The sequence below is a fragment of the Crocuta crocuta genome, unplaced genomic scaffold (genome assembly GCF_008692635.1).
Source record: "Crocuta crocuta isolate KB4526 unplaced genomic scaffold, BGI_CrCroc_1.0 scaffold131, whole genome shotgun sequence".
NCBI lineage: Eukaryota > Metazoa > Chordata > Mammalia > Carnivora > Hyaenidae > Crocuta > Crocuta crocuta.
In genome coordinates, this window is record NW_027528977.1 from 8789198 (window position 1) to 8816619 (window position 27422).

At 36.0% G+C, this 27422-nt stretch overlaps 1 protein-coding gene across 9 annotated transcripts in view; it reads left to right on the plus strand.

The window, feature by feature from the left end:
• Positions 1-27422, plus strand: part of APC (APC regulator of Wnt signaling pathway) — a 143696-nt gene that overhangs the window by 79148 nt on the left and 37126 nt on the right. For all 9 annotated transcript variants that reach the window (XM_077757193.1, XM_077757194.1, XM_077757195.1 and 6 more), the window contains 3 exons: positions 3977-4085; positions 6820-6933; positions 20035-20118. In XM_077757193.1, the coding sequence (XP_077613319.1) occupies positions 3977-4085; positions 6820-6933; positions 20035-20118 (307 nt within the window). The remainder of the gene's footprint in view (positions 1-3976; positions 4086-6819; positions 6934-20034; positions 20119-27422) is intronic.

Genomic DNA, 27422 nt, shown 5'->3' on the forward strand with positions numbered 1-27422 from the left:
CTTTCTCCTGCTTCTCTTGTCAGAAGTGGGAGGGATGAGGTAGCTTCTCATTAGTCTGCACTTCCCCCAAGGTTGCTACAATCATTAAGCAGGAGGTTACTATCTTCCCATGGATTCCCTTACACTAATCTTGCCACATAAAAAATAAAAGCATATTTCTTATTTTTTAAATTGTTTCTCAGTAACAGAAAGGGAATTTTAGCAAGAATAGAACCTTCCACATACTCACATGCATATATAGTTTGCAAAACAATATAATCAAACAGAATTTTGAAGTACCAATTTTAAAGTGGGGATCATCTCTGTAAGTGAGCAAACCCCAGTAGTCATAATAGAAAATATCCACAAATTTAACTACAAAAAAAATTCAATATTTTCTACATGACAAAAGCATTATAAACAAAATTTAAAGACAAGTGATAAACAGAGAAAATATATTTATAACCCATATAAATGACAAAGTACAATCATTTTTAATATGGATGAGGTCCTATAAATAAGGAAGAAAAAGTTACAGATGAGGAAATACAAATGGTTTTCAAACTTAAAAAAAATGTTTAACTTGGCACAGCTGGGTGGCTTAGTTGGTTAGGCATTGGACTTTGGCTCAGGTCATGATCTTGGTAATTTGTGAGAGTTTGAGCCCCATGTCAGGCTCTCTGCTGACAGCTCAGAGCCTGGAGCCTGCTTCAGATTCTATGTCTCCCTTTGTCTCTGCCCACTCCTGCTCTTGCTCTGTTTCTCTCTCTCTCTCTCTCTCTCAAAAATAAAAATAACAACATTAAAAAAAGAAAGAAAAAATTCTTAACCTTACTGAAAGAAATCAAATTAAAACTATATTTGATACACCTTTACAAAACTGGATATGCAAAAATAAAGTTTGATAAAGCATTATGGTGAAAGTGGTAGGGTCATAAGTTGGTATAACATATAATAAGAGCAATAAATTAAAAACTTACATACCCTAGGAATTTATGTTAAATACATGCTTGCACATTTATGAAATGGGGTTACATTTGAGGATATTCAGTGCAGCATTGTTTATAATAGCAAAAGATTAGAAAGGCCCTAAGTACCCTCTAAAACAAAACTAATTATAGGGCATCCTATTATAGATTCATGAATACTCTGCAGCTATAAAAAAAGATGTAGGACCTTTTTATGTTCTGACACAGAGTGATCTCCCAAGATAGATTTTTTTTTATTAATATTTTTTATTTATTTCTGAGAGAGAGAGACAGCGTGAGCAGGGGAGGGTCAGAGAGAGAGGGAGATACAGAATCTGAACCAGGCTCCAAGCTCTGAGCTAGCTGTCAGCACAAAGCCCGATGCAAGGCTTGAACCCACAAACCATGAGATCATGACCTGAGCCGAAGTCAGACGCTTAACCAATTGAGCCACCCAGGTGCCCCCCAAGATAGAGTTTTAAGTGAAAAAAAACAGTTAATTGGATAATACATAGAATAATATGTTACTGATCATGTTTAAAAATGTATGTGTAAATATACACATAGATTCTTGCATTTTTATAGAATATTTCTGGCAATATACACCAGAAAATGATAATAGAGGTCAGTTTGGGAAAGAACCACATGGTAAGAAATCACAGACTTTTTGTACCTACTGCATTTTATACCAAATTAACACTCTTAATTTTGCATTTATGTTTATTATGATCAGATATAGAGTATCTTGATATTGTAATTGAGGACATTGATTGGGTTGCCCAGGAATTACATAACAAATTCTTCTTCAAATTCCAACCTAAAAAAAGTTCTCTGGGAATAATTTCTTATACAGTGACAATATATTACTTTTTTGTTATTAAGTTCCTGCAACTAATTTTTTTTAATTCAATATAGTTAACATATAGTATTATGTTATATAGTTTCAGGTGTACAATATGGTGATTCAACAGTTCTGTACATTACTCAGTGCTTATCATTATAGGTGTACTCTTTTTTTTTTCTTTTTTTTACAAATAGTTTATTGTCAAATTGGTTTCCGTATAACACCCAGTGCTCATCCCCACAAGTGCCCTCCTCCATGCCCATCTCCCCCCTCCCCCCCACATCCATCAATCCTCAGTTTGTTTCTCAGCATTCAAGAGTCTCTCATGGTTTGCCTCTCTCCCTTTCCCCTACCATTTCCCCCCTTCTTCTCCCCCATCGTCCTTAGTTAAGTTCCCCCTAATCCTCCCATATGTGCAAACATATGATATTTGTCCTTCTCTGCCTGACTTATTTCGCTAAGCATAACACTCCCAGGGTCCATCCATGTTGCTACACATGGCCAGATTTCATTGTTTCTCATTGCCATGTAGGATTCCATGGTATAGATAAACCATATCTTCTTGATCCATTCGTCCGTTGATGGACACTTAGGCTCTTTCCATGTTTTAACTATTGTTGAGAGTGCTGCTATGAACATTGGGGTACATGCACTCCAATGCATCAGCATTTCTGTATCATTATAGGTGTACTCTTAATCACCCTTCACGTATTTCACCATAACCCCACCAACCTTCCCTCTGGTAACCATCAGTTTGTTCTTGCTAGTTAAGAGTCTGCTTTTTGGTTTGTCTCTTTTTTCTTTACTTATTTTTGTTCCATATATTCCATGTGAGTAAAATCGTGGTATGTATTTGTCTTTTTGACTGACTTATTTCACTTAGCATTATACTGTCTGGATCTTTCCATGTCATTGCAAATGGCAAGATTTCATTCTTTTTTATGGCTGAGTAATATTCTTTAGTGTGTGTGTGTGTGTGTGTGTGTGTGTGTGTGTGTGTGTATCCTGGGTTTTTTTTTTTTTAATGTTTATTTTTAAGAAAGAGAGTGTGAGCTGGGTAGGGGCAGAGAGAGAGGGAATTGGAAGAATTGGAAGCAGGCTCCAGGCTCTGAGCTGTCAGCACAGAGCCCGACGCAGGGCTAGAACTCACGAATTGTGAGATCATGACCCAAGCCAAAGTCGGACGCTTAACCGACTGAACCACCCAGGCACCCATATATCCGTTCTTCTTAATCCATTCTTTTATCAATGGACACTTGAGTTGCTTCCATAATTTGGCTTTTGTAAATAATACTACACTAAATACAGGGGTGCATATAGCTTTTCAAATTAGTGTTTTCGTGTTCTTTGGTTAAATAGCCAGTAGTGTGATTGGTGGATTGGAGAGCAGTTTTAGTTTTAATTTTTTGAGGAACCTCCATACTGTTTTCCAGGGTGGCTGCACCAGTTTGCATTCCCACCAACAATGCATGAGCATTCCTTTTTCTTCCCCATGCTCACCAACACTTGTTGTTTCTTGTATTTTTTATTTTAGCCATTCTGATAGGTGTGAGGTGATATCTCATTGTAGTTTTAATTTGCAATTCTCTGATGATGAGTGATGTTGAGCATCTTTTCATGTGTCTGTTGGTCATCTTTATGTCTTCTTTGGAAAATACACAGTGACAAAGTATTTCTTATTCTGTTGGGTGCTGAGATACTGAAAGCCACATCTTGTCCAGTGCAGTGGCTTCCTATACTCTAGGTTTGTTTTTTGTGTAATTATTGCTTTTTTTTACTCCTCTATTATGCTTTTTATTCTCATATTAATTTTGGTTTGTCATATCTGTACTTTTTTCTGTAAACTAACATCATATTCTTAGACTGTAATCAATGTGAAGAAGGCCTTTGATTGAAACGTGAACATTCTAGTTGGGCCCCATGGTGTAATGGTCAGCACTCGGGATGCTGAAACGTGAACATTCTAGTTAGGATGTTTAACCTTTTATTTAAGTGGAAAAGTAAAAAACATTCAAATTTTAATGATTATAATGTTTTAAGTCCCACCTTCAAAAATCACTAAGTTTTCTACTTATTCATTATTAATACTTTAATTTAAATAGAGAACATTACAATTATAGCTGATAAGAATTACTGTTATGTATTCTATTAGCATTTTGTAAACTTCCTTTTTTTTGAAAAACAGATCATTACTTCTTGCTGATCTTGACAAAGAAGAAAAGGAAAAAGATTGGTATTATGCTCAACTTCAGAATCTCACCAAAAGAATAGATAGTCTTCCTTTAACTGAAAATGTAAGTAACTTAGCAAATGGCTTATTTTAGACTTTAATAACTTGATCTTTTAAAAATACCTATGTCACTCATTAAAAATTCAGGATAACTGCATTTTTAGTTTTCTGTAAACTGTACTATGTCTTATCTAACTTTAAACTCAAATGTCTAATAGTTAATGAATTTTTGTTTGTAAATGTGATAAAACTTCATTATACTGAAGCAAATATTTGTTTTCAGCCCCTAATTAAGAAAATCTATTAAGTTTGAATCTAAAAGACTCAGGATTCAACTAGGCTGTCTGTTGAATTACCATATACACACTGTAGAATTGTTTATTACCATCTATTTTTTTAACCATATTACATGCTATATAGTTTTCACAATAAAAGTGTCTTTGAAAATAATTTGACTGCTATTCCAGTTATTATAAATGAGGAAAGCTGTTGGCAAGGATCTTAGGACTTTTTATAAGTACTGAAATTTGGTTTGCAAATATAACTATGTGAAAAAGAATTTAATCTTGTCAGCCTTTTTTTCCCCCACCCAAGCTCTTCATTTCAACTATTTTATTCATGGGATGACACATGTAAGAGCATTTCAGAATGTTCTGGAATATATTAATCATTTTAAACAAAATTATATTTTAACTATTATCCATAAATATGTTTTATAATATTTAAAAAGAAAAAATAGGTCATTTCAAATATATTGTCCTCTCTTAGCTTACGTTTTTCATTTTCTAATGACATTTTTGAGAGGATATAATAAATGAAAAGCAAAAGTAGAAAGAACGAACGCAGGGTGCCTGGTGGCTCAGTCAGTTAAGCATCTGACTCCAGCTCAGGTCCTGATTTCATGGTTCATGAGTTTGAGCCCCGCATCAGGCTCTGCTGTCAGTACAGAGCCTACTTTGGATCTTCTGTCCCCATCTCTCTTTGCCCCTCCCCCACTTGCTCACTCTCTCAAAAATAAACAAACATTTTTAAAAAAAGAAAGAAGGAATGCTTTTTTCAAAACATGTACTTAGCCAGGTTTCCCGAGTGCTCATTGTCTGGCAGGAGCTAGAACCAGAAGCTTAAGTGCACAGCCTCTTAGGACAATCACACAAGATTTTAAGAGTAAGAGAAAGGAACTCTTTTCCTGACAGTGTCCTTGACATCTTCCTGGGAGTTAAGGAGACCCAGATAGTGAAAGAATAGTTAATGGAAAGTTCTTGGCTTTAAGGATTAGGAACTCAGGAAGGTTTGGTGGGAGTTTTACTCATAAATAAAAAATACCTAAACATACTGCTCTCCATTCACTCTGGTAATTAGAATATATAAAATTTAGAGTCCAGCTGTCTCTAAATCGTAATCGGTTTAAGAAAGTGCTTAATGTATGTGACAACTTGAGAGTAATTGGTTAATATTTGAAACAAAGATGAGTTGTCAAATAAATTATTCCCATATTTATTAAGTAATCATTTATTTAGAAGTATATATAAAACACTGTAGACAATTTAACAACATTAACGAATGCAAGCTGTTTATATATCATAAATTTTTTTTTAATTTTTTAACTTTTAAATTTAAATTTAATTTTTAAATTTAACAATTTATATTGGTAAGTAAGTTAAGAACACATTCATTTGGAAATACCAAGATATTAGACATTGCTTTTAAAATGCAGACCTAAACCACATTATTGTAACATACTTTGTCATGTTCACCNGAAATAACATACAGACTATATTATCTGTGTTGCAACCCATAATTTGGGTATGCCTATAGAAATACATTCTCCATAGAGTGTCATTTACATTATTGCAAGGGAAAAGGGTGAGAGTTCCCCTAACTTAAGTGATGAAGTGTTTGGAATCCTTGGACCTACAGAATGCTATTCTGAGTCAGACACATGTCTCACACAGCTTTTTGCTGAGTATATAGAGCATAAAAAATCTGTAGCTCTTCCTCATTTCCTTCATGGCCCATTATCATTTTATTTAATCATATTTTAGCTATTACCACTTTTTTTAAGTTTATTTATTTATTTTGAGAGAGAGAAAGCACCAGCAGGAGAAGAGCAGAGAGAATCCCAAGCAGGCTCTGCGCTGTCAGTGCACCGCTTGACATGGGGCTTGATCTCACAAACCATGAGATCATGACCTGAGCCGAAATCAGGAGTCAGACACCTAACCGACTGAGCCACCCAGGCCTGTGTTTATAAGTGTCATTACCTTATCCTTGTCATCCTCTTGTATTTCCAGCAGTTATTTCAGTGCCCTGGAATTTTAATTAGAGGGTTAATTGATTTTTGAATGAGTTAACACCCCCTGTATGAAGAATTTCTTTTTGTTTATTTCAGCTTTGCTTCTTTTTTGGATTTTTACCAAAAAGTTTATGCTGTCTTGCAGTTTGTGATTATCTGTATTATGTGAAAACTTTTCCTTGTCCCTTTTTCTTTATTTTACAGATGTAGAGGTTTTCTTTGTTTAGTTGGCATGTTTATAACAACCCTTAAATTGAAGTATAAACTTAAGGATGATGGATGGTTTCTTGATTTTTCTGTGTTGTGCACATTACTATGCTAGTTTTTAGCAATTCAAGTAGTACCTCTTCAGTGCAGAAGATAATATGGGAACTGAAGATAGGCTTACCCTAACTGGACCAGTTATATATTTTAAATGAATCAGTACAGTTTAAGTAAAGCCATTTGTGGCTACAGGGCAATAAAAGTTTTTAACTCAGCGTTTCAATTTAATTTGTGGTTTTAGTTTTCCTTACAAACAGATATGACCAGAAGACAATTGGAATATGAAGCAAGGCAAATCAGAGTTGCAATGGAAGAACAACTAGGTACTTGCCAGGATATGGAGAAAAGAGCACAGGTAACTTATTACTTAAACTATAAAACAGCACAGGCTAGAGGAGAGCTATTAAGAATGTAATGAATTATAGCTCTGTTAACATTGATTAAATTTTATTATTAAAGATATTTATAACTCTACCTTCACTTAGGCGCTGTTTCACAGTAATAATTTATTATGGCTGCTGAGCAACATAACCAATGTTCACATGATTCTGCCTCTACCATAGTTCATTTCCCTAATTCTGTTTTGCTGTGCCTTGGAATTGTGAGAGAAAGTGTTAGATGCCGGTCATCTGGTAGCTGATAGCTAACTTCACTTCTCCTTTGAGATTTTTGCTTCTCGTAATCTAAGTGTGTGTAATGACATTTGGAATATTTTCACTGCTCTTTAAGTTGTACACAAAAAAGAAAGTCCTCATTTAAGGAGAGTAGGAAGGAAATATAGAAAGAACACAGAGAGAGGTGAAATGAGTTAGATGGAGAACATTCCCGTATTTCTACCTCAACTGATGCCAAGAAAAAAATATTAAATAGCTTTGCTATTTGTTAAGCATTTTCATACATTATTGAATTTAGCCCTTTGTATTTACACAAGTATATTACTCGCTAATGTTTTTAAGCCCTGACAAGGCTTTACTGTTTGCCTTGTCTGTTTCAAAGCAAGTCTGGGCATTAAGAAAGAAAAAAAAAAAAAGGAAAACTTTTATAACAAACAGGGAGGAAAACATTATTTGAAAGATTTTATTTAAGGAAATTGTCAATAAAAGGGAGAACCTACTTTATTATGGTAGGTAATACATTTTTTTATTCCAGAAAGTTTATTTCATAGTTTTAAAATCACTAATACAAGACATTTAGCATCCCCAAAGTATAGTTTTTATCTTTTATATGGTAGTTTCCTAAACACAGGTATATTCACATCATGCTAGAGTATGCTGGTAGACTAAGGAGATACCTAAACCCCACTACCATGATTTATTTTGTAGTACATAACTGTTAGTTTCACAGTGAGGCTAGAGCCTCAACTAATGTATCTATACTAGTTATGTTATGATACATATTATATATATAAATTTTATTAATTTCCTCTCACTACCCATCCATCCATTCAAATTAATGTCTTAAATGCCAAAAGTAAAACTTTAAAAATAAACCTTCCAGTAGAAAATATATATGTATATATTTCTAATACTGGAGTAAGAAAGGATTTCTTAAGCAAGATATAAAATACTATTTGTAAAAGAGAAGATTGATAAATTTCACTATATTTGAATTCAGAATTTATTGGGTACCTTAAAAATACATAAATTTTGGGTTTGCAAGTACATGGATGAAACTAGAGGGTATTATGCTAAACAAAATAAGTCAGAAAAAGACAAATACCATATGAGAGATCTATCATATGAGAGATGTATTAATATCCTCTTGATATCAATCTTTTACAGATAATATGTATCACAACTCCTTCCTGCAAAATCCGTTACCTCTTTTAGGTTTGTGATAACAAAAATTAGTTTTTATTATACAACTTAATTAATTCTATATTGCCATATTTGTGCTTTCAATGAAGTATTTATACATCTTTTCCTATCCTGGAGTCGTAAAGTTACTTCATATTATTTCTGATAATTTTAATGTTTTATTTTTGCAGTTAGGTCTTTAATTCATCTCCAGTGTATAATCATGTGTGTTTTGGAGGTAGGGATCTAATTTTACGTAAATACAAGTATATATGATTTCACATATATGTGTATGTAATTATTTAAAATATAACTTACATATTAAATAATATATTGACTTTTATTAATATTATATGGTCAGTTATATATAATAACATATATACACAGAGATACATATACATACATGCATATTTATGTTTTTAATAAAATTACCTATTATCTTTATCTGATATTCCGCTGTTTCCCTATTGATTACTAATGCCTTCTCTGGCATATGGTAAGTGTGTATTTTCTGGATATTTCTAGATTCTGTTCCACTAATGTATTGTACTTTTTTCTGTGCCTGCAAAGAATCTTGGTACCTGGTAGAGTGAGTTGTCCTATTTTTGTAAAGAGGTGTTTATATTCTGTCTCATTAGTCTTACATCTGACATTTCGCATCAGCTTGTCTAATTCAAAGAAAAAATGCCTAGTGCCTTTTTTATTAGAGTCACATTGAATTTATGAATTAATTTGAGGAGAATTCATATCTTTACAATACAACGATTGGTTCTTGGTTGAAAGGGTGGACTCTGGAGCCAAATCTTCTGGGTTCTAATCCCAGACCTGCTACATACCTGCACTGATTTGGGGTAAACTCTCTGCCTTGGTTTTCTCAATGGTAAAATACAATGCTAAACAGAAATGTGAGAATTAAATGAGTTAATACATGTAAAAGCACTTAGAATCTGGCACATACTAAACACTCAGTTTGTATTTGGTGGTGTTATTAATTTTATATTTCCATTCAGTTAGGTGTTATTTTATGCCTTTCAATAATGTTTTGTAGTATTCGCTATAAAAATGTTATACATTTTTAAAATTTATTCTTAGATATTATATAGTTTTTGTTACTGTTATGAATGGGATTTACTTTAATAATCCAGCAACCTTCTTGAACTCTTTCATTAAATAGTCTCAGTAGTTTAAGACTTTCTTCTATTTTTCTTGCATTTTCCATATAAACTGTCAACATTGTTTGCAAAATAATGATGATCTTGTGTGCCCTTTTCATTTTTTTTCTCTATATTGCATAAAAACTCTAATGCACCTTTGAATAAGAAGCAGTGGTACTGGTCTCTGTCTTACCGTGACTTTAAGTTTTCTTTTAACATTTTTATTCATTTTTGAGAGACAGAGACAGAGCGTGTGCCAGGGAGGGACAGAGAGAGAGGGAGACACAGAATCTGAAGCAGGCTCCAGGCTCTGAGCTGTCAGCACAGAGCCTGACACGGGACTCAAACCCACGAACTATGAGATCATGACCTGAGCTGAAGTCAGACGCTTAACCCACTGAGCCCAGGTGCCCCTGTCTTACTATGACTTTAAAGGGACTCCTAAAATTTCACTGTTAAGTGTGTTGTTTACTCAAAAGTTTTTGATAGATACCCTTTCTCAAGTTAAGGAATTTATCTTCTATTTCTCATTTGTTGAGAGTTATCCTGAATCTGTTTTGAACTCTGTTACTATTACAGTTTTTTAAAATCAGTTTTTCAAAAGTCATACTAACTACATACCCCTGAATTGTTAAATACTTGTGGTTAAGCATATTTTCATAAACATTCAAGGTTATCATATAAAAAAGGAAAGAAATACAACTGGCTTCTCCCATTTTCACGTTCAGAAACAGAAGCACAGGGGTTGTATTATTAGAAATCCTCTACCTCATGAGGCGCCTAGATGGCTCAGTTAGTTAAGAATATGACTCTGGATTTCAGCTCAGGTCATGATCTCACAGTTTGTGAGTTTGAACCCCACATTGGGCTCTGCACTGATAACACAGAGCCTGCTTGGGATTATCTCTCTCTCCCTCTCTCATTCTGCCTGTCCCCTGTTCCTGCTGTCTCTTTCTGCTTCAAAATAAATAAATAAACTTAAAAAAGAAAGAAAGAAAATCCTCAAGATTTTCTTGAGGTGGATATCAAGACATAGATGGATATCAAGACATAGACTGACTTTAAGATTTACTGACATATTGACAATACAGAAATCAAGAGGATTATTAGTTACAGTTTTCTACTATCATCTAAATATTAAAATTTTTAATTTAAGATTTCACTGATGGACCCCCACCCCCACCCCTGGGATGTGCATCTATGGAGCCCCTCAGGCAACTTCACTCCTGGCACTGCAGGGCCCCTCCAACATAGGACTGGTGGTGTGAAAAGTTTGCTGGCACTGCCCCCCAACTTTGTGTTTAGGAGATCTGCCCTCTCTAATACTCTCTTGGCCAGAGCCCATGCAAGGCAGTGCCACTGGCCTGGCAGTATACAGGCAGCTCCTACAGTGGCAAGCACCACTCCAAAGTGACTCCTACCCCGGAGAAAGGGAAAGAAAACTACACACACCATTCAAAGGAGACCCCAGAGTGGACTAGAGGCAGCCCAGTGCTCTGACTGCAGGTCCTGCCCACCAACAGAAGCTTCTCAAGATCACACAGGGAAAGCACCCAGTAGTTTGGTACTACTGTATCTCTAGCAAACACCTGGTCTGACTCACCCCAAACCGAAGGCATACCCAGACTAGTCCTCTAATACCAAAGGAACCAGACTCTGCCCACAGCAAGGCAAAGACAGCCATTGCACATGACTGGACTGGAGGAAGAAGCATCTCAGCCACAACAGTAGAGCACATACATCACACATAGGAGACACCCTTGAAGCACCAGGTTCTAGTGAACCAGGGACACTGCACAGCAGGGCACTACAGGACCTCTTCTTCATAAGGCCATTACTTTCAAATGCAGAAGATATAGCTATCTTTCCTAACATACAGAAGGAGACATAGTAAGACAAAATGAGACAGAGGAATATGTCCAAAATGAAACAAAAGGACAAAGTCACAACAAGAGACCTAAATAAAACAGAGATACATAATGTATCTCTGATACATTCAAAAAAAGATGCCTGAGAATTCAAAAAAAGATCACTAATATACTCACGAGACTTGAGAAAAGAGTAGGGAATATCAGTGAAATGCTTAATAAAATAAGAAAGAACCCAACCAGAGATTAACACAATAAATGAAATTAAAAATACACTATAAGGAATAAGTGGTAGAAGCACAAGAACAAATAAGTGATCTGGAGGACAGAGTAATGGCAAGTGATCAAGCTGAGCACATGAGAGAAAAAATATTACGCAAAATGAGAATAGGCTTAGGGAACTCAGCAACATCATCAAGAATAAAAACATTCTCATTATAGGGGTCCCAGAAGGAGAAAAGAAGGCAAAAACATTTATTTGAAGACATAATAGCTGAAAACTTACTGAATCTGGGGAAGGAAACAGAAATCCAAATCCAGGAGGCACAGAGATCCCCCAAGAAAATCAGCCCAAGGAGGTCCATACCAAGACATATAGTAATTAAGATGGCAGAGGGTAGTGATAAAGAGGGGCACCTGGTTGGCTCAGTGGTTAAGCAGCCAACTCTTGATTTTCGCTCACGTCAGGATATCGAGCCCTGAATTGGGCTCTCCTCTGAGTGTGGAGCCTGTTTGGGATTCTTTCTCTCCTCCTGTCTCTGCCCCCCCACCTTCAAATATGTAAATTTTTAAACAAAGTGATAAAGAGGAAATTTTAAAAGCAGCAAGAGAAAAGAAAGCAGTAACATATAAGGGAAACGGTATAAGGCTATCAGCTGATTTTTTTTACCACAAACATTGCTGGGCAGAAGGGAGTAGCATGATATATTTAAACTGCAGCCAAGAATACTCTATCCAGCAAGGCTGTCATTCAGAATAGGAGAAATAGTTTCCCAGACAAACAAAAATTAAAGGAATTCATGACCACTAACCCAGCTCTACAAGAAAAGTTAAAGGGGACTCTTCAAATGAAAAGGAAAGACCATAGGAAGAGTAAGAAAAGTAGGAAGCACAGAAGCAGTAAAAACTAAGTATATCTATACAAATCAGGGACTCAGTAAATGAAAGGATGTAAAAGTATGATACCATCTACCTAAAATGCAGAGAGGAAAGGAGTAGAGAATGGGCTGAAAGGGCATTAAGGAATTTACTCTTGAAATCATTGTTGCACTATATGCTAACTAACTTGGATGTAAATTTTTAAAACTTAATAAAAAATTAAAAAAAAGAATGGGTTCAAACTTAAGTGACTATCATCCTAATATAGACTGCTATATACAGAAGATATATACAAACTGAATGGTAACTACAAATCAAAAACAAGTAATAGATATGCAAGAAATAGAGAGGAATCCAAGTATATCACTAAAGAAAGCCAACTAATCTTGAGGAAAGAGAGCAAGAGAAGAAAGGAATGGAGAACAACTATAAAAACAGTCATAAAAGAAATAACAAAATGGCAGTAAACATATACTATCAATAATTACTTTGAATGTAAATGGACTAACCACTCCAATCAAAAGACGTAAGGTCATAGAATGAATTAAAAAACAAGACTCCTCTATATGCTGCCTACATGAGACTCATTTGAGACCCAGAGACACATGCACATTGAAAGTGAAAGTATGGAGAAGTATTTATCATGCAGATGGGTGTGAATAGAAAGCCAAGGTAGCAATATTTGTATCTGACAAAATAGACTTTAAAACAAAGACTAACAGGAGACAGAGAAGGACACTATATAATCATTAAGGGGACAATCCAGCAAGGAGATCTAACAGTTGTAAATATTTATGCATCCAAAATGGGAGCATCCAAATATGTAAAGCAGTTAGTAAAAAACATAAGGAAATAATAGAGAGTAGTATAATAATAACAGGGGACTTTAACACCCCACTTATATCAATGCACGATCATCCAAACAGAAAATAAAAAAAGAAACAGTGGCTTTGAATGACACACTGGACAAGGTGGATTTAACAGATACATGTAGAATATTCAATCCTGAAACAGCAAAATACACATTCTTTTCAAGAGCACATGGAACATTTTCCAGAATAGATCACATATTAGGCTACAAAACAAGTCTCAGCAGGGGCACCTGGGTGGCTCAGTCAGTTAAGCGTCCGACTTGGGCTCAGGTCATGATCTCATGGTTCGTGGGTTTGGGCCCCGTGTCGGGCTCTGTGCTGACTGCCAGCTCAGAGCCTGGAGCCTGTTTCAGATTCTGTATCTCCCTCTCTCTCTGACCCTCCCCTGCTCACGCTGTCTCTCTCTCTTTCAGAAATAAATAAAACATTTAAAGAAATTTTTTTAAAAACAAGTTTCAGCAAATTCAAAAAGATCAAAATCAATCCATGCATCTTTTGTAGACGACAGTGCTATGAAATAAGAAATGAATCACAAGAAAAGGATCTGGAAAGACAACAGATACATGGAACCTAAATAACATGCTACTAAGTAATGAATGAAATCAACCGAAATGTCGAAGAGGAAATCAGAAAATACATGGAGACAAATGAAAATGAAAACACAGTGGTCTAAAATCTTTGGGTTCTATTCTAAAAGGGAACCTTATAGCAATACAGGCCTACTTCAGGAAGGGCAACAAATCTCAAACAAGCTAACATTATATCTAAAGGAGCTAAAAACAACAACAAAACCCAGAACCAGAAGGAAAGAAATAATAAAGATTAGAGCAGAAATAAATGAAGTAGAAGCTAAAATAGGAATAGTTCAACAAAAGCAGAAGCTGGTTCTTTGAAAAGGTCAACAAAATTGATAAGCCTTTAGCCAGACTCATTCCCCCAAAAAAGGTGGGCGGGAGGCTCAAAGTCAGAAATGAAAGAGGAGAAATAACAACTGACACCAGAAATACAAAGGATTATAAGGGAATATTTTGAAAAATTATATGCCAACAAACTGGACAGCTCAGAAGACATGGATGAATTCCTAGAAACCTATAGCTTTCCAAAATTGAATAGGAAGAAATAGAAAATTGGAACAGACCAATTACCAGAAACAAAGTAAAAAAGATTGCCAGTAAACAGAAGCCCAGACCAGATGCCTTCACAGCATAATTCTACCAAGTGTTTAAAGAAGAGTTAACACCTGTTCTTCTCAAACTATTCCAAAAAATAGAAAAGGAAGAAAACTTCTAAATTCATTCTACAAGACATGCATTACCCTGATACAAAAAACAGATAAAGACACTAGAAAAAAGAATTAGAGTCCAATAACTCTGATGAACATAGATGCAGAATTCCTTATGTAACATTACCAAACCAGATCCAACAATACATTAAAAAAAAAAAAAAAATCATTCACCACCAAGTGAATTTATCTCCAGGATGCAAGGATGGCTCAATATTCTCAAATCAATCAACATGATACATTACATCAATAAGAGAAAGAATTAAAGACCTATGACCATTTCAATAGAGACAGAAAAAGCATTTGACATAATACAACATCCATTCATGACAAAAAACCCTCCACAAAGTAGATTTAGAGGAAACATACTTCAACATAACACAGACCATATATGAAAAACCCAGAGCTAACATCATCCTCAATGGGGAAAACTAATAAGAGCTTTTCCCCTAAGTCAAGAACAAGATATGGATGTCCACTCTCACTTGTATTCGGCATAATACTAGAAGTTCTAGCCATAGCAGTCAGACAAGAAAAAGGAATAAAAGGCATCCAGATTGGTAAGGAAGAAGTAAAAGTTTCACTATTTGCAGATGACATGATAACTATATAGAAAACCCTAAAGCCTCTGCCCCAAAAAAAAAAAAATTACTAGAATTGTTAAAGGAATGCAGTAAGGTCCCAGGATACAAAATCACTGTATAGAAATCGGTAGCATTTTTTATACACTAATAATAAACAACAGAAAGAGAAATTAAGAAAACAATCCCATTTATAATTGCACCAAAAATAATAAAATATTCAGGAATAAACTTAACCATGGAGGTGAAAGACCTGTACTCTGAAAACTATAAAACACTGATGAAAAAAATTAAAGGTGTCACAAGGAAATAGAAAGACATTCCATGCTCATGGATTGGAAGAACAAATGTTATTAAAATATCCATACCACCCAAAGCAATCTACTGATTTAATACACTTCCTGTCCAAATAACAACAGCATTTTTCACAGAACCAGAACACATAATCCTAAAATTTGTAGAGTACCACAAAAGAATGCAAATAGCCAAAGCAATCTTGAAAAAGAGTAGCAAAGCTGGAGACATCACAATTTGGACTTCAAGTTATATTACAAAGCTGTAGTAACCAAAGTAGTATGGTACTGGCACAAAAATAGCTACATAGATCAATGGAACAGAATAGAAAAGCCAGAAATGAATCCACAATTTTATGGTAAATTAATCTTCAACAAAGCAGGAAAGAATATGCAATGGGCAAAAGACAATCTTTTCAACAAATTGTGTTGGGAAAACGAAACAGCAATATGCGAAAGAATGAAATGGAATCACTTTCTTAAACCATCCACAAAAATAAAATCAAAATGGATGAAAGACCTAAATGTGAGACCTTTTTTTTTTAATGTTTTTTATTTATTTATGAGAGAGAAAGAGACAGAGTGAGCAGGGGAGGGTCAGAGAGAGAGGGAGGTACAGAATCCGAAACAGGCTCCAGGCTCTGAGCTAGCTGTCAGCACAGAGCCGACACGGGGCTCAAACCCACGAACCGTGAGATCATGACCTGAGCCCAAGTCGGACGCTTAACCGACTCAGCCACCCAGGCGCCCCAACGTGAGACCTTTCAAACCATAAAAATCCTAGAAGAGAACACAGGCAGTAATTTCTCTGCCATCAACCATAGCAGCTTTTTTCTAGATAGGTCCCCTGAGGCATGGGGAGCAATAGCAAAAATAAACTTAGGACTACATCAAAATAAAAAGCTTCTTCACAGTGAAGGAATCAACAAAACTAAGACAACTGACAAGTGAGTAAAGGGGAAAATATTATTTGCAAATGACATATCTGATAAAGGGTTAGTATCCAAATACAGAAACTTATACAACTCAATGCCCAAAAACCAGACAATAAGTTCAATGAAAACATGAGCAGAAGGGGCACCTGAATGGCTCGGTCGATTAAGTGTCCAACTCTTGACTGTTGGTGAGGATATGCAGAAAAAGGAGTACTCATGCACTGTTGTTAGGAATGTAAACTGGTACAGCCACTGTGGAAGACAGTATGGAGGTTCTTCAAAAAGTTAAAAATAGAACTACCATATAATCCAGTAAGTGCACTACTGAGTATTTACCCAAAGAATACAAAAACACTAATTCAAACGGATCTCTGCACCCCTGGGTTTATTGCACCATTATTTATAATAGCCAAATTATGGAAACAACCCAAATGTCCATTGACTGATGAATGGATAAGGAAGAGTGATAGATATATGCAATGGAATATTATTCAGCCATAAAAAAGAATGAAATCTTGCCATTTGTAACAACATGGATGAAGCTAGAATATAATGCTAAGTAATAGAAGTCCGAGAAAGACAAATACCATATGATTTCATTCATATGTGGGATTTAAGAAACATAACAAATTAACATAGTGGGGGGCGGGAATACAGAAGTAAACCAAGAAACAGACTCTTAACTGTAGAGAACAAACTGATGGTTACCAGAGGGGAGGCAGGAAGGGAGACAGGTGAAATAGGTGACAGGGATTAAGGAGTACACTTATCATGATGAGCCCTGAGCAGTATGTAGAACTGTTGAATCACTGTACTGCACACCAGAAATTAATGTAGCACTGTATGTTTACTGGGACTAAAATTAAAAACTTAATGAAATTTTTTGACAAAAACTGAGGACTGATGGATGTGGGGGGGAGGGGGGATGGGCATGGAGGAGGACCCTTGGGATGAGCACTGAGTGTTATGTGGAAACTAATTTGACAATAAACTATTTGTAAAAAAAAATAAATAAAAAATAAAAAAACTTAATGAAATTTTTAAAATATATTTTAATTGGTGAAAGGGAGCTTGTTACATAAGGGAAAACCAGCATTCCTTTTTTTTTTAATGTTTTTTTTTATTTTTGAGAGAGAGAGAGACAGTGTGAGCAGGGGAGAGTCAGAGAGAGAGGGAGACATAGAATCCGAAGACAGGCTCCAGGCTCTGAGCTAGCTGTCAGCACAGAGCCAGACGTGGGGCTTGAACCCACGAATCACGAGATCATGACCTGAGCCGAAGTCGGACATTCAACTGACTGAGCCTCCCAGGCGCCCCGGAAAACCAGTATTCTGAAGCTAATTGTGTATAGTTTTGTTGTTTCCTGTACACCCAGAAAGTGTATATCATATGGTTGTAGAGATAATCACTCATCTCTGCAGTATGTTTAGAAAGCTACTGAAAGTATAGGCATTTTTCCTTCCTTCACCATGTTTTCATGATGTAAATTAAATAAGGAAAGATTTGTTAGAGAAATTTATTTACCTTAAGTTTACTGTTTTCACAATTACCATAGAGTATCAGCATGCTTGTGGTGTTTCGAGGGAAAGGGGAGAGGGAGGGAAGGAAGGATTTGATTTTGGGAGGGTTTTTTGTTTTGTTTTAGTGAACACAGTTTTGAGTTTTTCTGTGGTTGTTTATCATAACATTAAATAATAGCAGCAATAAATGTTTTTACTGTGTAATAAAATCATAGGGACTGTATTTAGGTAAAACTATATAAGATCATTGAGTAAGTTTCATAGTATAGATACCTAAAGCTATTTCAGTACTTTTATTATTTATCTGTTGGGATATACATGCTCAGCAGGAGTCTTTTATCGATAGAGCACATAATAAATAAAAGTTTAGAAATGACTCTATCTAGCTTCTAACATGTTTTCCCCCATTGAAACAGTTACTCATAATTTTTCATACCTCAGTATTAGGATTTCACCTAGAAAATGATACAACATTGGTAGTTACTGTTTCTTTGTTTTGTTTTGTTTTGTTTTAATGCACTTCCTTTATCAAGGGTGAGAAACCAAAATAAAACCCTGAACATGTAAAAATCCATGGTGCTAGAAATACAAACTCAATTCATTCAAATTCAAGCTCATCCAGACCCTGGTCACAATACCTAGTGAAATGCATGTGAGCACCAAGTTAGGGAAAGGTGGACAGGAATCATGCCAAGAGAAAGGGTGGGAAGGGGGCTCCCATAGGCCCTCTAGGGATCACCCTCACAGTGATACCTCCACCTTCCCAGTGACAATGAAGACATACTAGGCCCTAACCTTTTGACCCCCAACCCTGCCGTGGCTAGGGCTTTGAATGCCAGTCCCGATTGGTTCTGCCCTCCCTTGCTCCATCCTAACTTCCAGCCTCACTCTTCTACTGCTCCACACTCTTCCCTGTGATTAGTAGCAGGTTGGGATACTCTATGAGCCACAGTTAGGCTGGGGCCAGGAGAGGCAGCATGAAGTTGGGTGAAGAGAGGAGAAGAGCTGTCCAAGGATCCCTCTCTGCATGGATCCCAAACTGTACAACCAGCTCCTCTTTTGCGTCCACTCGGATCTGAGAAAGTGCACTGTAGGCGTAAGCAGCTATCCTGGAGACCTGCTGCAAGTCAGAGAGAGAGGATGGGCTCGTTGGCCAGCCTTTGGTGGAACTGGCTGGTGAGAGAGGGCAACGTCAATAGCTTCTTGCAGTGGGTCAGGCTGCTGCTCAGTACAGCCAAGTGGGTGCTAGCCAGTACTTGTTTCTGTAACCTATGTGTCTGTTGTCATGAAGGTAATTAAAATCATTTCAGTTTGCGGTGTTTTCAGATATAAGTGACTTGGTTTTTCTCACTTCCACTTGTGTTCATAAAAATTAAAGCAAAATCTAGCTTTTTATAAAAAAAAACATTGTTTCAGTTTCATGTCATTTGATCTATAGTAAATTCTTTGTGTTCATTTAATGGTCTTAGGATAGTGGAAAGCAAAAAGCTTCTAACGTTGTCATCCTAGTGTTAGGAATAAAAATAAAGTTTCGCTGCAGAAGGTTTTTGGGAAAACTGTATCTGAAAGGTACCTCTCTGACTTATAATAGGAATAACTCTGGGAAAGGTTAATCCTACTGTTTAAACCCTATTATTTTCAAAACCAAATCAGATGTTCTTTCCCTTAACACATATACCATGCTTCCTTTAAATCTCTTACCTTATATGGGCATGTGGATAAATATAAAGATAAAATTTAGGTGTAATTTTCTCTTTGGACTATTTTTTGAGAATAACTTAAATACAAGTTTTTATACAATATGTGTCATGCAATGTGATATATGACTTATCGTGTACAATTTTCCTAAACAAATCTATTGTGTATGAGATGTATTAAAAAATTGAACTGCCCCTATATAACTATTATCAGTGTGTGAATATGTATACATTATCTAACTTTTTATAGAAGAGTGATGTAGCATACCCCTGAGCTGTTAAATGATAGCCATAGTATGACTATTTACACTGATGTTTTTAATAAAATTAGATCTAATTTGGTCACTTGTTTTATTTTAGCGAAGAGTAACCAGAATTCAACAAATAGAGAAGGACATACTTCGTATACGACAGCTTTTACAGTCCCAAGCCACAGAAGCAGAGGTTAGTAAATTAGGGGTTTTTTTTTTCATTTACAGATATAAATATAGGTAATTATTCTAAGAAAATAAAATATGTATGATTAATGTGGCATCATTGAAATATATACATGTTCTTCTAGAGAATGGTGACACTTCGTAAGTTTTTTTCATGAAATTAAATGAATTATCAAAAACCTTGACTATGCTGATCTTTTAATAACTCCTGTGCAATTAAAATTTGTAGAGCCACAGATACATATACCTTACTTCAGCTATCGAATTACATATAATCAGCTAACTTAATTTGGCTATTATCAGCTAGTAAGTAAACTATTACTTGTAAGTAATTCATGATTAAAATTCATCATACAAAATTATTTATGCTTGCTCCACAGTCCTCATTAAAATGACACTAAAAGGATAAAATGAAAAAGGCAGAGACAAGGGAGGTAACATAATAAAATTTGGGGAACTGAAAAACAGGTAAATAAATGCACTGTTTTAGCACATGGCAGTGAATTAACCCCTAAGTCAACAGTAAGAAGTCATGAAGCAACTCATTTTATACTGTGGCGTTCCAAAACAGGTACCTCTGGATTTGAAGATTAAAAAAAAAAGTGACTAAAATTTTAGTGAGAGGATGATTGAAAATTTGTTAAGAAGCAGGTGGCACCTCCAAAGCCTATCTTCATTCTTAGTAGCTGGGCATCTTCTTTCCAATCCCAGCAAAAGATGAGGGACTTATTCTAGAAAGAATAAAAGAAAAGGTCTTCAGTTAGGGTTAAGCCCAGTATAACTGAAGTTGGGGTATCATGCTAAAAACTGAATTAAGTGAAAATTTACTTACTGCATGCTGTAAGCCTCACTCGATCCAGGCTTATAATACAGACAAGTTGCTAGAAGAAACTTCTCTAAGACATGTGGTTAGCCCAAGGAAATAGACCTAAATGTACTGACACTGGAGGATTCCCCAACAAAACGACCCTGCTGGACCACCCAGGAAAATGGCTGTGGTTGCCAGTCTTCATCCCTCATGTATAGAGCTTCACTTAACCTTTTCATAGGTAGCCCATTCTGAAGTAGGGATGGACTATGCAGAAAGAAGAACACTTTAAAACATAAAACTAACATGAATAATCTCAAATAAATGATAATGCATTCATAGTGCAAAGAAACGATAATACACCAAAGGAACATTGAAAGAATTGAGGAAAGAGTTCTTAGGAATTATAGTTGTGATAGCAGAAATGAAAACTCAGAGTAGAAGATAAATTTCTCAGAAAATAGAATAGAAAGATAGGAGATGGAAAACAGAAAAGATGAGAAAATCAGAGAATCATTCTTAGAGGGTTCAATATCCAAATAAAGAGGAGTTCCAGAAAGAGAATGGAGGAGCTAGAGGGAGGAAATGATCACAGAAGTAAATTAAAATATCCCAGAACTGAGGGGCATAGTTTTCCAAATAAAATGGCCTCTCTAGTATCTAACACAAAACAGGAATATAAATGTCTTTAGATATGTAAACAGCAACCCTAGAAGTGGGGAAGTAGAATACTAATTTCTTAAAACTTCTGAAAGAAAATTATTTCCAGCTATGTTCTAATACCTGTTCTCTGACATACTGGGTGTCCTATAATACCGTTCAGTTCTGAAACTAACTACCCAGAGTGTAGACCCCATATTTAAGGGTAAAGTCATTCATTAGACTACCATCACTTCAAACACCAGCTGCAAGTGTCATGCATGCCCCAGCAACCTGTACTTTACTTTGCCCAGCTTGCTGTAAATTCCACCCTAATTGGTTATTCCAGGACAATTCAGTTCTGACAGTAACTACCTGGAGTTAACATAGCATATGCAGGTTAATGGCAGAGTCCTTCACAAGACTGCCCCCCACTTCAGATGCCAAGCTACCCCTTCTTCTGCCCAACTGCCTACAAACTTGGGGCTTCCCACACCCGCCTAGGTTCAGTAATTCACTGGAATGACTCAGAACTCATTGGACATACTACACATTCAGTACAGTTTTATTATAGAGGATACAGATCAGAAACAGCGAAATGAGACCTATAGGGCAAGGTGTGGGGAAAGTGAGGGATAAAGGATACAGAGCTTCCATGATGGATACTTCATTCTCCCAGCACATCAGTGTGTTCATCAACCAGGAGGCTCCACTGAGCTCCAGTGTCCAGAGTTTTATTGGAGTTTCATTATGTAGACATGCTTGATTAAATAGGTTGTTGTTATATGATTGACCTCAGTTTCCAGCTCCCCTCTTCCTCTTCCCTGGAGACTTGTCTGACCCAAAGTTCCAACCTTCTAGTAACCTGGTCCATTCTTTTCATCTATGCCTGACTCTTAATGTCATAGGAACTTTGGCTTCAGTACATCCAGATTTGAAATATATAGGAACATGTTTGCTAAGTAGGCAGTTTAAGTACAATTAAGTCATATTCCTAAAAGCCATTTTAACTTGGCTGTTTTAAGCCAATGGAAACCAAATAATATGTGTGTGTGTGTGTGTGTGTGTGTGTGTGTGTGTGTATATATATATATGATAGAAATAAGTTGTCCATTTTGTAGTGTTGACTCTTAAAGACTAGGAGGGGAGGAAAAGAATGGTATCTCTGCTCCTTTTTCAGTTTCACTGGTATTGTTACATGGTAGTATTCTGGTGTGACCTCTTTGGTTTTCCAGTGTTGTTTATCTTTTTTTTCTTGATTAAACTTAATTACTACACTCTATTTTTAAAATCATTTTTAAAGAGACAGGCTTTTTTATTGAGCAATACTACATTTTATATTTTCTCTTTTGACATTTTCTGCTTTGAGGTTCTGCTACTGTTTTCTCGCTTCTTTAGTTACAGTTTTTTTCTTTCAGCTTTCTTATATTCTGATTATTACTGTTTCTCTGCATCTTAGTTGTCTACATCAACTATTGTTTTTAGTTGATTGAATTTTTTATTTGTATGAAATAGCTCTCCTTATTATATTTAATGCTCTTCACCTTAAATTTCATTTTGTTTGATATTAATATTACCACACTAGCTTTTTGTTATCATTTTCCCACTATAACATATTCCCTCCCTGTATTTCCAAAGTTTCTAACTTTCTGGCTTCTGGAAAGCCGTAAAAAATTGTCATTTGTTAATTGCAATCCTTATTTTTCAGCATTGGTGTAAGTTTATTGCAGGTTGGGGACTTGTTCGTGTATTTGTTCAGAATGTTTTACTCATATCATTGGATTTGGAACCAAGTCTCTACCATTGTGATCCAGTCTCTTCTTGCTTTCTTTTGTTATGAAATTGATTATGTCAGGCATAGCCTACCGTGGTTACATTTTGTCTGCTAGTTCAGCGAATGTAAATTAAAAGATGCCATCTCACATTTAAGAAAGAACCAAAACCTTTTTTTTTTAATTTTGCTTTTTGAAGTTTCTTTATTCCATTATCATTGTTTTGCTAATATTGGTAAGTAGGAGAAGCTGGAAAATGGAAAAACCAGGGTTAGGACACTCATAAATTAATACTCACTGTATACGGGAAAGAGAAGACTTCTATAAAATAATTTCTCTACCATGAAGCATATTTTTTATAGCACCGTCTTTGTCCTCCTTGCTGACAACTCTGGTTTCGGGTTTAAATGCTAAACATAATTCACGTGATGTAATTATTGCACATGATTCAAGTCTCAGAAATTACAAAAATATATGTGAAGCACCACCTTCTTGCATATCTTTTCAGTTGGGTTATTTATTGACAAGCAAATACATTTGGGAAGATCAAAAAGATAGGAGCTATGAGAATTGTAGTATGGTTTTAATATTTCTAGATAACCAGTGAGAAATATTACTTAATTTATTAAAATCCTATGCAGAGTACTTTTACAACTTGTTAATAAGGAGACAGCTCAACTTAAAAATGGGCAAAAGATTTGAATAGACATTTCACCAGAAAATATACAGGACTGGCTGATAAGCATATGAAAACACGCTCACCATCATTAGTCATTAGGGAAGTGCAAACCAGACCTAGAGTGATATACCACTTTACATTCATTAGGATGGCTATAATCATAAAGACAGTAATAAACATTGGCAAGGATATTGATAAATACAAGCCATCATACCCTGCTATTGGGAATGTAAAATGGTATAACCACTTGAAAACAGTTTGGCAGTTACTTAAAATATTAAAAATAAAGTCACCATGTGACCCAGCAGTTCCACTTCTAGGTACCCTTACAAGAGAAATGAAAACCTATATCCACACAAAGACTTTAACTTGATGTTTATAGCAGTATTATTCATAATATACCCTAGTAGAAACAGTGCAAATGTATGTCAACTGGTGAATAAATAAACACAATGTGGTATATCCTTACAGTGAAGTACTATTTGGCTATAAAAAGGAGTAAATTCGTGATACATACTATAACATGGATCAGCGTCAAAAACATTTTGCTGAGTAAAACCAGACATGTAAGCCCACATATTTCATTTATAAGAAATGTCTAGAAAAGGCAAATTTATAAAGACAGTAGATAAGCCACAGACCTGAGTGGGAATGAGGATTGACTGTAAGTGAGCACAAGGGATCTTCTTAGGATGATGAGAATGAGGGGAGCCTGGGTGGCTCAGTCCATTGGGCACCCGACTTCGGTTCAGGGCATGATCTCACGGTTCGTGGGTTCGAGCCCTGCGTTGGGCTCTGTGCTGACAGGTCAGAGCCTAGAGCCTGTTTCAGATTCTGTGTCTGTCTCTCTCTGACCCTCCCCTGCTCATGCTGTCTCTCTCAGAAATAAATAAAAAACATTAAAAAAAAATTTTTTTTTAAAGAATGATGAGAATGTTCTAAAACTGGATTATGGCAATGCTTGGTAATGAGTATATGTTGTGATATATAAATACCTCAACAATTTTTTTCTTAATTTTTTCAGCCCTAGGGTAGACAGCTTTGGGGAAGTTGTCCAGCAATTCTGCAAATGAGATCTGTAGTTAGATTATCTTTTTTTTTTTTTAATTTGGTTATTTTGGGAGAGAGCAAGCACAAGCAGGGGAGGGGCAGAGAAGGGGGGGAGAGAGAGAGAGAGAAAGAGAAAGAATCTCGGTTAGTCTCCACACTGTCATCATGGAACCTGATGCAGAACTCAAACTCAGGAACTGTGAGACCATAACCTGAGCCTAAAACAAGAGTCAGATGCTTAACCACCTGAGCCACCCAGGCACCCCAAGATCATTCCTTCATAGGAATCAGCAATAGTTTCTTTGGCTTCAGGGTTACCAGTAGCTTTAGACAGCAATTAAGAGTGCTAGCTTCAGCAAAACACATGCTTAAAGTGGACTGTGATAAAGAGCACAGGCAGGCCTGTAACCTAGAATCAGTAAAAGAATAAAGGGAAGTAAATAACAAATGAGGAAAGAAAATAAAGATAGTAAGTGTTCATTAGTAGTTTGGGCCCTGAGGTCAGACTTGTGATTCTTCTCTGGCTCTGCCATTTACTAAGTATGTGACCTAAAGCCAGATATTTATATGTTCCTCACTTTCTTTATCTGTAAAGTGGAGATAATAATAATACCAATGTAACAGAATTGGTATGAGGATTAAATGAATCCATAAGTGCCGAGTGATTAGTGCATAGTAAACATTGGATTTTTTTTTTAACTCTATCATAGACATCATCCTCTCCATCATCAGTAGGGCCTGGTAATCCTTTAGGACTACTGTGTTTCTGTGGATCCCCTTTCTCCTCTTGGAAATGACTGACTTATCTCCCTCCCTCTAGTAATTCCACCTCCTCCTTTCTAGAGAAATCGGAACTACTTGTTCTTCCTATCAGGAAGCATTCCGCCTTCCTTCTTGTGCTTTGGATTTTCAACTCCTGCCTTTTCAGGGACTTCTTACTCTTACTTCTTTTCTCTCACATATTTATCTTCTTCTTCAGTGGTACCTTTGCACTAACGTTTAAACATACTCCAGTCTTGTCTTTCAAAATATAAAATGAACCTTCCTCAATTCTGCCTCTCCCTGCAACTATCTTCCTCCATCTGTCCCCTTCTGTCCCTCATTGTCTTTTCCCAGTTCCCCATTCTAAGCGTGTTTCTAGACTCCAGGTCTGTGTTTCTTCCCCACCATTCACTCTTAAAACACATCAGTCTAGTGTCTACTCCCAAATGGATCATCAGTGACTTCTGTATTAAATTGATATTTCAATCTTCATCTTGACATTTTCTACATTATTGAATACTTCCTATTGCTTGAAATATTCTCTTGGCATCTGTGACAACAGTTTTTTGGTTTTTTTCTCACCTCTTTGGCTTTTATAAGCTCATATTCTTTTATCTGGGCATAAATTGTAGGCATTCCTTAAGTCTTCTCTTTTATTTGTATTAGCTCTCGCTTAGAGCTTCACTTATCTTCTATACACTGTTGGCTCTCAAATTCATTTTTCTTTTTTTTTAAAGAAGATTTTTTTTTTTAATGTTTTATTTATTTCTAGGAGAGAGAGAGAGACAGCGTGAGGGGGAGGGTCAGAGAGAGAGGGAGACACAGACTGAAACAAGCTCCAGGCTCTGAGCTGGCAGTCGGCACAAAGCCCGACGCGGGGCTCGAACCCACGAACCGCGAGATCATGACCTAAGCGAAAGTCGGACGCTTAACAGACTAAGCCACCCAGGCGCCCCTCAAATTCATTTTTCTAGCCCTGAGTTCCAGACTTCTAAATCTGTGTGCCTATGCTGCATCTCCACTAAGATGTCTCTCTCAGAGATACTTTAAATCCAATATATCCAAAACACAGTTAATAGTCTTATTCTCCTAAGTCCTTCTTACCATGCCTCCACCTCCTCCAAAAAATCCTCACTCCCTTACTATTACCTTCTCTGCACATGACACCGTTATTATTCAGTTGTATGAGCTAAGGAACAAAGGAATTATTCTTGACACCACATCGCTTCGTCTACTCCATATCCAGTCTTCCGAAGTTCTTCAGATTTACCTCTCTGTCTACTTCTTTTATCTCTATCACTGCTTGCCTAGTGTCAGGTATCATTATCTGATACTTAACATTGATACATTAGCCTCCAAACTGAGGAGACTACATTAGGTCTCCTCTATGTTTCTTACCTACTTAGACCATTTAAATTTAAAATTAAATTTTTACCTTAAAAGATCAATTTACATTAACTTTTCCCACTAATAATCTAGTACTGGTTATGGGAGGGCAGGAGAGAATCACACTAAAATTCAACAAAATCAGTAAGATGTATTGTTTTTACCATCTTTTTGTTCTATTCTCTGCACACGATTTTTTGATGTACTAGAACAAA